The 12126-nt window shown below is 40.3% G+C and overlaps 1 protein-coding gene across 2 annotated transcripts in view; it reads left to right on the top strand.

Moving 5' to 3' along the window:
- Window positions 1–12126, top strand: part of rock1 (Rho-associated, coiled-coil containing protein kinase 1) — a 94529-nt gene that overhangs the window by 73667 nt on the left and 8736 nt on the right. For both annotated transcript variants that reach the window (XM_061920559.1, XM_061920558.1), the window contains exons 11-30: window positions 1035–1110; window positions 1185–1273; window positions 1357–1405; window positions 1548–1683; window positions 1780–1871; window positions 3798–4044; window positions 4127–4233; window positions 4294–4444; window positions 4523–4683; window positions 4771–4955; window positions 5321–5390; window positions 5471–5574; window positions 5658–5823; window positions 5928–6021; window positions 6093–6181; window positions 6244–6435; window positions 7918–8083; window positions 10743–10813; window positions 10881–10969; window positions 11971–12049. In XM_061920559.1, coding sequence (XP_061776543.1) covers window positions 1035–1110; window positions 1185–1273; window positions 1357–1405; window positions 1548–1683; window positions 1780–1871; window positions 3798–4044; window positions 4127–4233; window positions 4294–4444; window positions 4523–4683; window positions 4771–4955; window positions 5321–5390; window positions 5471–5574; window positions 5658–5823; window positions 5928–6021; window positions 6093–6181; window positions 6244–6435; window positions 7918–8083; window positions 10743–10813; window positions 10881–10969; window positions 11971–12049 — 2413 coding nt within the window. The remainder of the gene's footprint in view (window positions 1–1034; window positions 1111–1184; window positions 1274–1356; window positions 1406–1547; window positions 1684–1779; window positions 1872–3797; window positions 4045–4126; window positions 4234–4293; window positions 4445–4522; window positions 4684–4770; window positions 4956–5320; window positions 5391–5470; window positions 5575–5657; window positions 5824–5927; window positions 6022–6092; window positions 6182–6243; window positions 6436–7917; window positions 8084–10742; window positions 10814–10880; window positions 10970–11970; window positions 12050–12126) is intronic.

The raw sequence follows: 12126 nt of genomic DNA, 5'->3' as shown, positions 1-12126 counted from the left end.
CGTTAAAGAGGAAGACATCCAAATCACCAGATGGAGCTCGTTCCAAAGGTTTGGCGCAATCGCAGAAAAAGCGCAATCCCCTCTGCATTTTAATTCAGTTTTAGGGCCGATTAGAAGAAACTGATCAGAAGACCTCAGAGACCTTGCGCGGTGTTTTTTTTTTAATTGATTGAAACTTTTATTAGTACATTGCACAGTACAGTACATATACCGTACAATTGACCACTAAATGGTAACACCCGAATATGTTTTTAAACTTGTTTAAGTCAGGGTCCACGTAAATCAATTCATGGTGTAGATTTTTTGAGGTCATAAATATATTAAGGTGCTGATTCATTAAGAGATAAAAAAAACAAACGCTAAAATTTTCTAATTAATTAGAAGATGATTTGAGAGCCAGTGAAAAGGTGTTAAAATGGCGATGTTCTCATGTTTTTTGTGCCAATTTAAAAGCGAGCAATAGCATTTTGGACTAAATGCAAACATGCAAGGTAGGTCTGGTTCACTCCAAAATAAATTGAATTGCAGTAGTCTAAACATAATGAAATAAAAGCATGAATTACCCACTCAAATTCGTTCGAAAATAAAATTTATTTTAAGACGATAAAGACTAGATCAAACTACAGAGTTTATCTGTTCTTCACATTTAAAACCAGTGTCAAAATTAAAACCAAGATTTGTGACTCTGGGCTTAAAATGAGGTATTCAGGGGTCCACATCACTGAGGTGAGCTTAGGCTTTACATTTGGGCCAAATAAACCTATTTTAGTCTTGATATTTAAATTTAGGAAGTTTACCGCTCACCTGGCTTTAATGGTTTTGAGACAATTTAAAAGTGTTTTTGAATGCGTTTTACCTTTTTTTTTAGAGACATACATTTGGGTGTCATCAGCTAAAAATGTAATTGTTATATTCAATTTTTTAAATGTGTTCCATGTGCACAGGACAAAGGGTGCACATGCAGAGGCATAGGCATTAATTTGCAACACTTTTGGCAGCGATGAAATAACACCATTGTTTTTGTTTTTTTGCAGTATTTTGCGCAGCTCCACTGCAGCCACAAAGACGAGTGACAAACGTAGCAGCTCCAAAAAGGAGGATAAAAGTCACGTAAGTTGTGCACCTCCACTTATGCTATCAAATAGAACATTCTGTAATGTATATTTCTGATTTTTTCTGACCAGCTGGAGAACCTGCAGAAAAGAGTGTACCAGCTGGAGGAGCAGCTCCACAGTGAGATGCAGCAGAAGGATGAGTTGGAACAGAAATGCAGGCATGTATCAAGATTATTTCTTATCGGTTATGACTAATATCATGACAACCTTCTGATGGTCTGTTATTGTGCTCTCTCCCCAGGACCTCTAACACCAAAATTGAAAAGATCATAAAAGAAATGGATGAGGAGGTTAAATCCTGCTTCTTGTTTTCTCTGTGTGCTTTTTTCACATTCGAAAGATTTACAACTTTATTTGTAGTTGGAAACGCACACATGGCTTTGTTTCCTTTCTTTTCCTTTCTTTCATAGATGTGCTTTTGTTCTCCTGCAGGCCAACTTGAGGAAAAGCGTTGAGGCGAGCATGTCTTTACTGGAAAAGGACAAGATCATGCTGCAGCACCGATTTACCGAGTCCCAAAGAAAAGCCGATCAGGAGGCCGAGAAGAGACGCAATTTGGAGAATGAAGGTAAAAATGGTGGAGAAGTGCGTTATGGCGATGTAATGTAGTGGCTATTTAATTCTCAATAGTACTCTGTTCTCTATCGTATTTTATTCTCTGTAGTGTCCACTCTGAAAGAGCAACTTGAAGATATGAAGAAGATCAGTCAGAACTCGCAGGCCTCAAACGACAAGATTGCACAGCTGCAGAGTCAGGTATGGCACCGTATCCTATCCTGCTACACACATTTTGTGTCTAAAACTGCCCAAAAAACATTATTAAATCAGGCATGAGAAATGTCCTCGAACGCGAAAATCCGCTTTTTAAAACATTAAATTTTACCTCAAAAATCCACTTCTGCGTTTTTTTACACTACGTTTACACTGCAGTCCAAAGTTGCCCAAAAACTGTTTTTTTTTCCAGCTGACTGTTTACACTGGAAGTAAAATGTGACTTTTATCAGATCCCAGTGTAAAGGCGCGTGTGGCCCAATGTGGTCTCGACGTCACTTGCATGTACACTTTGATAAAGTGAAAACAAAGGAAGTTGACCGGGAGGAAGTCGTTAAATTCTACAAAATAAAATATATATGTAAGTATTATAATGTGTGAATAGATGTATAAGGTATATTTCGGAGGGTTCTAATATTTTAATACTGTATCTGTTATGTAGAGGAGACACGGACATCAGCGTGGATCTACGGGAGCTTTATTTTTCAACTCGCATATAAGCAAATGTGCCACGGCGTCAATTCCGGTCTTTCAACAATCACTATTCCTTTGGAATCAAAATATATATTTATATATTACATACAACTTATTATTTGTGCACTATTGTCAAGGGATGTACCGTAAATTTGGTTGTCTTAAATAGACTTTGCTTACCGAAACCGGATGTTGTAATGAATTATCCACTTCCGCTGGTCACTGCGTTTTTCCTGGCGCACACGAGAGACATAGCTCGACCAAAGCTGACAAAAAGTCACATACGGGTCGCATTCAGGTCCAATTGTGTTAAGACTGGAGTCACTATTGAAAAGATCCGATTCCAATCAGATTCAAGACTACCTCCTGATGTGACCGGAATCTGATGTGAAAATATCAGATTTGAAGCACTTTGTAGCGTTTAGACTGGCAAACATATCTGATCTTTGTCGCTTGAGAGCAAAAAAATCTAATTTGGTGTGTAGTGTAAACAGGGCCTTAATGAAAATAAAAAAAAATAGGATCAAACAAAATTTTGAACGCTTGCCTCAGCCGCAGGTACTCGCGTTTCCTCTTGCCTTAAAACCGCACTGAATTGCAGGACAGAGAAATGATCAGGAACGCCGAAACAAGCTTGCTAGTTAGCATGGTTAGCATCATCGAGCTGTCTTACTTTTTGTCGCCTGCGTTCGCTCTACGAGCCAAGATGACAAATTTCTACTTTGCTGCTAATCATATTTGGGTGATTACAATCAAAACACTGAGTTCCAAACCAGTTGTACTTCAAGCACATTTATTAGTAGTCAGCTAGAAGGTATATTTTTGACATGACGGATGCAAACACAAGTCACAACACTGAAAGTATATTACCTAAGGGGGCGTGCCTAGAGGATAGAGTTGCCAAAGGTTTTCTGAGTGCTTTGCATGCATGTTATATAATTTAACATTATATTTTTAATGCTGTTAATAATGAGTTATTGTTATAGTTATTATTACCGGTATTAGTTGGTAAATTATCTACTAAAAAACCCCAAAAAATATGTGGTGCATTACATAGGACCAAAATACAAAAGAGGTTGGTAGGATTGGATTTGGTGGTTGAATCACCAATAATTATTACCGGGCGCAGCCACTGCTGCTGCTCACTGCTCCCCTCACCTCCCAGGGGGTGAACAAGGGGATGGGTGAAATGCAGAGGTTAATTTCACCACACTTAGTGTGTGTGTGACAATCGTTGGTACTTTAACTTTAGATGGGAAAATATTATGTACAAATGTGCCCAATTGCAGTGAGTGTAGCCTTGATTTTCAAAATATTCTTTCGGGGTTTGTATGGCAGCACATTGTGCTAAAAGAAATGTTCCCCTTTTTTTCGTCAGTTTTCCTCTTTTTTTCTCGAGGAGTGCTCACATGCCTGTTTAATGTTTTTTCCTCTTAGCTGGAGGAGGCCAATGACTTGCTGCGGGCAGAATCGGACACAGCAGCAAGGCTGAGGAAGAGCCACACGGAGATGGCCAAGTCCATGAGCCATCTGGAGAGCTTGAACCGCGAGCTGCAGGAGAGAAGCCGTGCCGCTGACGGGGAGAAAACCCAGCTGGAAAAGGAGCTCTTGCTCCTCCAAAGCACCTTGGACTCTGAGAGGAGAAACTACAGCCTGGGCTCGGAGGAGATCCGGGAGCTACAAGGTAACTTGCTGTGGAAAATTATTCAGTCTCTTAAAGTGTTGTAAATGGTGACTTCTCTACATAATTGTTCTTAATCTTGTAGCTAGGATGTCAGGGCTGCTGGAGGACAATAACAACTTGAAGCACAGTCTCTCCAAAGTAGAGGCGGAGCGCAAACAGGCCCAGGAGAGAAGTAATAACTTGGAGAAGGTAAACACACACAATATCCATTGGAGTGGAACCTATTTGTGTTGATGCCCCTCGTCGCAGGATAAGAACAACTTGGAGATAGACCTCAACTACAAACTGAAGACACTGCAGCAACGTCTGGAGCAGGAGCAGACGGAGCACAGGGGGACACGTGCACAATTGACTGACAAATACGAGTCAATCGAAGAGGCCAAATCTGCAGCCATGAATGGTATGGCGATCCCAATGTCATTGTTGTCATCAGAGGTTGTTTGTCCTCTCTAAATAAACTTTTATCACGGCTCTCCAGCTGTCCAGGTAAAAATGTCAGAAGAGAACGGAGCGAGGATGCGAGCAGAGAGCCGCGTGGTGGAGGTGGAGAAGCAGTGCTCCATGTTGGAGTTTGACCTCAAGCAGTCCGTGCAGAAGATGGAGCAGCTGATGAAGCAGAAGGAAAGGTTGGAGGATGACGTGAGTGAACGCTTTCCAGACGAGAGAGACACGGCTAACCTTTTCAATAAGTTGCATCCTTAACAGTAACATACCTTCTTGGTCCAGGTAAAGAACCTGAGGATACAGGTAGAGCAGGAGTCCAGTAAGCGTGTCCTGGCCCAGAATGATCTCAAGGGCCGCATGCAGGAGGTCGACCGGCTGCGGTGTTCAGAGAAGCAGCTCAAACAGGAGATCAACACCACGCTGGAAAGCAAACGTTCGCTGGAGTTTCAGCTAGCACAGTTGACAAAGTGAGTGCTGCTCTTGTCTCTTATCAAATATGCTGTGAGTTTTTCAATTTATTTTGCTTGTTGTTCTATTTTCTATTTTTACCGCTTTGGCTGTAATGCTCTTTGCAAGTCAAGCTGTCAATTGCCCACTATTTCCAAATAAGTGCTATTAGTCCGGCTTATAGTGCAACTACGCTTAAACTGATCTGTGACAGCGTTCACTCCAACCGGATTAGACTTTTTAATCTTAGTGCAGCTCTCTATTGCTAATCCCTTAGCTGTTTTGTGTTGCCAGCTGTGTTTTGCTACTGTAGCACACAAAGTGGCCTTGATGGGGAAACAACTAATAAAAAGTCACTAATAATTTTGTGTTAATGTGCTCTTAGACAATATAGAGGCAACGAAGGGCAGATGAGGGAACTTCAGGACCAGCTTGAGGCTGAACAGTATTTTTCTGTGAGTATCTGCTTTCTCCCACCATTTAGTTCTCACTGGAAAAACGGCCTACTAAGCACTTTCCATGTTGTTCCACTCAGACGCTTTACAAAACTCAGGTTAAAGAGCTGAAAGAGGAAATAGAGGAAAGGAACCGGCAGGTACAAGAATCTCATAAAAAGGTGCAGGAGCTGTGCGGTGAAAGGTAAAGACGTAATACTCGTGCTTGGAACCGCTCCCATCTCGCAGTGGAGTAATAACGATTTATTGACGTTTTACTATGCAAAGGGAGTCCCTGTCTGCTCAGCTGGATCTGACCGTGACAAAGGCGGACTCAGAAAAGCTGGCCCGAGCACTACAGGAGGAGCAGTACTTTGAGCTCAGCCAAGAGAACAAGAAATTGGTCACCAGACACAAGCAGGAAATTGTGGAGAAGGAGGCCACTATTGCGCGAGTAAGCAACATGGTATACGTGTGACGAAGGACTACATACGTATATAAAATTCAATTGGTTTATACTGTGGAAAAGTTTTTTTTTAAATGTGTGTTTCTTTTCAGCTTGAAGAGTCTAATAAAACGATGACCAAAGATGTAGAGAATCTCACCAAAGAGAAGGCAGAGATAAATGAGAAGCTAAGCACTCAGGAAGAAGGTACTTTTCTTTTTTTATTCCCTTAACCTTTTGTAGTTGTTTTGTCTACAAGCACTTTTTTATTATTTCAGAGTATACAGCTCAGAAGGAGGAGATTTCAAATGCAATTAAGGCCCACTATGAGAAGGTCCTCAACACGGAGCGCACTCTAAAAACCCAGGTAAGGCACGCCACCTTAATGAATCTGAATTCCCAACCTGTTGAGCGACTTCTCTCCGTCAGGCGGTGAACAAGCTGGCAGAGATCATGAACCGAAAGGACATGAAGCTTGATCAGAAGAAGAAGGGCAGCACTGCAGACCTGCGGAAGAAAGAGAAGGAAAACCGCAAGCTGCAGCTGGAGCTCAACCAGGAGAAGGACAAGTTTAACCACATGGCCATCAAGTATCAGAAAGAACTGAGCGAGATGCAGGCGGTGAGTCCATATGACAAAAAGATGAATATTAATATAATATAGACGTTACACCGTCTTTAAAATTGCCGTGTAATGCTGCCACGGGATACTGTTAACTCTGCTTAGTATGACTGCACGATTCTGAGAAAAAAAACAGTTTTTTTATACATATAAATCCATAAAAAAACAGTTTTTTTATACATATAAATGCATACAACTTTGAAAATAACGTATGAAAGAAAACATTTTACTTTTTGACTGTCAAGCAACATATTTTTGTCTCAATGAGTCACACATTGGAACAATATGCAGTAATTTACTTAAAAATATATTGTGGCTTTATGCTGACCCGCAAAGATTTTTCTACCTCATGGTCTTAAACTGGCAGCATGGGGAGAGAGGGGTTAGTGCAGCTGCCTCACAATACGAAGGTCCTGGGTTTGATTCTGCGCTGGGTATCTTTCTGTGTGGAGTTTGCCTGTTCTCCACGTGACAGCGTGGGTTCCCTCCGGGTACTCCGGCTTCCTCCCACATCCAAAGACTTGCACCTGGGGATAGATTGATTGGCAACACTAAATTGGCCCTAGTGTGTGAATGTTGTCTGTCCATCTGTGTTGGCCCTGCGATGAGTTGGCGACTTGTCCAGGGTGTACGCCGCCTTCTGCTTGAATGCAGCTGAGATAGGCTCCAGCACCGCCGCAACCCCGAATGGGACAAGCGGTAACAAATAAATGGGTGGATGGATGGATGGATGGTCTTAAACTGAATAAATAATCAATTAAACAAATATACAGTGTTTATAATGTGATGTAATCATAATTTATAATAATGATGCAAGTAGCCATTTCAAAGGATATACAATTGTATTTCTCATTACTGTAAAATTGTTTACCATTGTACTGTAATTGGAAGGTAAATAACTGTATCTTGAAAAACAAAAACAATTAATTTCTGTTGGCATACTTACTTTACTTAAATCCATATTGAACACCTTAAAGTGCATTTTTTTCCTAGTTGGAAAAACAAGGTTGGGCTTTTATTTGGTAATTGCCGTTACGTAATCACAGCATTCTTGCTCGTTCGTCCATGTTGATGGGGTCATATTGCCCATCTGATTTAAAGCTTGAATATGGCCTTGTAATCATATTTTTTTCCTTCTAATTTTTGTTACTTTGCGGAACTTCTCACTTGCGAGTTGGGAGGCTCTCTGTATATGCTTCCTGTGTGTGCAAAGCTGACAGTCTTGCTGAGTTTAATAAACAAGCTCAAGTGCTGAGAGCGATGCACAGAAAGAGACCCCGTTCTCTCAGTCTGAAGCAAGAGACGAAGAAACGCGAGGCTCAACAATTCTATTTGGGCAAAGTTGTCTGTCACTCAAATGCCGGTAATGGAAGTGAGGAAAAAATACCTCAGCCTCTTGCAGTTACGATATTGCACTAATCAAAACAAATAATCGTGCAGCCCTACTGCTAAGATGGCTAATATTCTCTACGAAACCAATAGCAACTGGCAGAGGAGTGCACGTACCGCAACGAGCTCCAGATGCAGCTGGACAGCAAGGAGAGCGACATCGAGCAGCTGCGAGAGAAACTCAACGACCTGCAACAGCGCATGGACAACTCCAGTATCACCAGCCTGCTGACGGACGAGACGGACAGCAACATCGCAGGTATATGCGCCGTGACAAGCTACCTGCATCGTCATGCTGATAACACTGGAAGATTTTGTTGGCATTGATAATCTAGACTTTGTTCCGCAGAACCAAAACAGAGAATCTTGCATTGACCTGCCTTTACTTTTTACACAGAATCCAGCTTAGCAAAGTAGGATATGGTAGTAGACAGAACGCAGTGCATCACACAACATTATTACGTTTGAAAAAAAACAACTTCCTGAACAGTCACATCACACAACACAACAGGATGATAGAAACCTAAAACTTAACTCCTTTTACACTCAGGGTGTTCCGATTCAGTATTATGATTCCGAAACCAATCATCCATAAGTGCGCTTGGCTGATAACAATGCTGATACTGATCACATTCATTACTTTTAGGTGAGTGCTATTGAAGATATGATCTGAAAATGAGACATAAAGGCACCTTAGTGTGGACTACAGCTGCCACTACCCATTTATTTTTGAGGAGTTTTTCGAATAAACAACTGGGATTTAGTTTCAAGGAGGCTGGTACGCAGCTTTGCTGCTTGTGTATGGTTTGTACATTTACTACTCTTTCAAATCATTCAGTTTTTTCCCCCGCAAAGTCCTCTTGTATCTAGAGACATTTCACCTGAATTTGTAAACAATAACCAAAACAATGAAAAAAAGATTTTGTGAAAAGGACAGTGCCGACTTGTCCTGGGTGTACCCCGCCTTACGCCTGATTGTAGCTGAGATAGGCATCTGCGCCCCCCGTGACCCTAAACGTAATAAGCGGTAGAAAATAGATGGATGGACAGTATTGATCATAATCTGGTTCTATCTATGATATTGACACCCCCTTCCCCTTATGTGTGTGCCTGTCCTGCCACACAGCAGCAGAGTATTGCTCTATTATTCTCGCTATTTATTCTGATTAATGTACTTGCTATTTTCCTGTAAATTACTTACTGCTGTAACACAGTTTTATCTAGACTTATTTATTGCGTTGTTTCAAGCTAGTTTAGCAGCTAGTTTACGTACTTGCTTGTCTGCTGCTTATTGTTACTCTGTGTGTAACATGTTTAGCCTCGTACTCAAGTAATAAAGATACTTGTAAGAAATATACCTGTAGTTTATTTATCGCAGTTGACTGTTATTTAATAAGAGAATCAGTTTGTCCATTCACAGTGTTGAGCTGCTAACCGCCTCTATCAGCCAGGGCACCAAAATTGATCAAGTATCAGCCAGAGGGGTGTTCGGTTTTTGTGTTCGACATTGAAAGACATTAATCGTCATTGGCAGATCACATACTTTTCATGGAAGTTAGCCGATACTGAATGGTGGCTGATCAATTGGCATATCTCTACTTATCACACCATTGCATTTTATTTGTCTTTGTATGTGTGTATGCACCTTTTTACAAGCATATCAATGGTAAAACGTCAAAAAGGAATATAAATGGTCACCACATAAAAAAGAAACTTGTGCTGAAAGCAGTAATCTTCAAAGATTAGGTTTGCTTTACTGTGTTTACGTATAACTACTGTTACTTTGATCACTTCTTTTTGCGCTTGCAGTACAATTAACCATGTGTGTATTGTGTTTGAGTTCCCTCGGTAGTTTTCTTGATATGCTTAATTGCCATTTTGCTGAATATTAGACTGTCTATCAGGTGTGTCGCATGTAATGATCATCAGCACATCTAGTTTCTGTTTCTTGCTAATTTCCAATGTCAGGATAGCAAACTGGTGTAATTCTCGAGTTTTCATGTGTTTAAATCATTCTCTATTTCCCCCTCATGTCTAGTCCTTGCTCTTCCTCTCTTTGTAACTTCTTCTTCCTTTCCTTCTGTGAGTAACCGAGCGGACAAGTTCCTTTTTGCCTGGCCTGTGCTGCAGCTGCTGTTCTGTTGTCTTGGTTTTTCTTTAGTGCTCTTTATCCATCTCTAGTTTTGGGGACACTTTTAATTGAAGCCTGATATTAAAGTAAATAAAGACTGCTCCCATCAGTAAATCCCCCCCCTTTTCCATCCCCCAGCCCAGATGTTAAGTTCTCCTCAGTATCCCAGACAGCACCCTTGATGAGGCTTGCTGTTGTTTGTTTTTACTATTGCACTGTTTTTCACACTCTTAACTCTGTTTTGTTGGCATGCTTACACAGAAGTGTTGCTTGGACCGAAGGATCTCCCTCACATATACTGTGTGTATATATATATGTATGTATATATATATATATATATATATATATATATATATATATATATATATATACACATACTAATAATAACATAATGATAATATACACATGAACAAATCCTCTTCAGCTGCATGCACTTTTTTAAAGTATGATTTGTTTTTAACACTACCGCAGGATTGATCAAGCCAGTCAAGACAAAGTGTTTATACTACAATAACAAAACTGCTTGTGCTGTATTTGTATGAAGGACTTCACTCAATGTCTGATGGAGAGTGAAGCAGAATTATAGAGTGTCCTAACGCTTCTTGACACCAACTCCCTGGCTAACCGATGACCATCACTTAATGGCTTGAACTCGCTGTGACCTTTTTGATTTGCTTTCTTTTCTCTCACACTAGCTGGATGTATTCTATGCATGGCTTAAACTTTGCCCCCAGTCCACACATCTATGTAACTGTCACACTTACTCTGCTTTTTTGTTTTGATACAGAATCCCGACTGGAAGGCTGGCTGTCCATTCCTAACCGCACTAATATTAAGCGATACGGATGGAAGAAACAGGTATTTATGTGTGTGTCAGTCCTGTCACTCTTCTGCTCTTTTAATGTTTGTTAATGTTGTTTTGCAGTATGTTGTGGTTAGCAGCAAGAAGATTTTGTTCTACAATGATGAACAAGATAAGGAGCAGTCCAACCCTTCCATGGTACTAGATATCGAGTAAGTATTTTTTTCTGAATTATTTGGAGGGATAAATTTTGGTCACCTACAAATCATTGGCATCAAGGGTGTCAAGGTCCTTTTCATTGAGTGCTACATTGCAGTTATGGCTGCCCTCAGAGGTCTGTTTCTAACAGTCACTATGTATAACATATGTGGGATTGCCTCATTTCCTTACAAATTTGCATATTCATTTGCATTTCATTATTATTTCACATTTTATTTAAAGTTTTATTCACAATACCATATTACAATTACAACAGTAATGAATATCCATTTATGGATAACTTGCGCAGAAATCTTAATCCATGACAAGTGATATGTAAGTATTTTTTGTAACCAAAAAAATGCTGGTAATAGCTGGTTTTATGATCAAATATTAAAGTTTAGAAGATATTTAATTGCATGGGCACCAGCGCCACCCCCCCGTGACCCCACGGAAATAAGCAGTAGAAAATGGATGGATGGATGGATATTAAATTGCAGTCGTCCCATAACACATTGCACTTTAAATATTACAGCTTCATCTAATCGCAAAACAAAACAATTTTTAAAGCATATTCTACAAGTTTTGTTGCTGAATTAAGTATTTTCAAGCATAAACATCACTGAATGAACTAGAAATTAACCAATTACAACTCGCTTTTTAGTATTGTTGCCACCAATTGGCTCAGCCTCAGGCAGCATTACTACACTATATTGGATTATATGATTGTGAAGGTGACTAAAGGGTTTTATTTCATGTCTCAAAGGCTCATAATGTAAAAAATGTATTTAGAAAGTGGTAAACAAGTTGTTTATTCCCTTGTGATGAAGATATTTGCATGAGCGTAAATGATAAATGAGGGATGACTGTTGTTCTTTATTGACACCCATTATTTGGGGGCTTTTGTGGGCCACATAAAATGTGGCATGATATATCTGGCCCCATGGCTTTTAGTTTGGCACCTTTGATGGACGGTATTCCATCCAGTTGCTGATTGTGCATCCCCTCCCTGCAGCAAACTGTTCCACGTGAGACCAGTGACACAAGGAGACGTGTACCGCGCCGAGACTGAAGAGATTCCGAGAATATTCCAGGTAAAAAGGTTTTCTCTTTAACAGTCAGCTATAAATTTGGTTTCTTGCTCTGTGAGTGAACCACGATCTGCCTTCAG

This window comes from Nerophis ophidion, linkage group LG14 (assembly GCF_033978795.1).
Source record: "Nerophis ophidion isolate RoL-2023_Sa linkage group LG14, RoL_Noph_v1.0, whole genome shotgun sequence".
NCBI classification, from domain to species: domain Eukaryota; kingdom Metazoa; phylum Chordata; class Actinopteri; order Syngnathiformes; family Syngnathidae; genus Nerophis; species Nerophis ophidion.
This window is presented reverse-complemented; position numbering and strand designations above follow the sequence as displayed.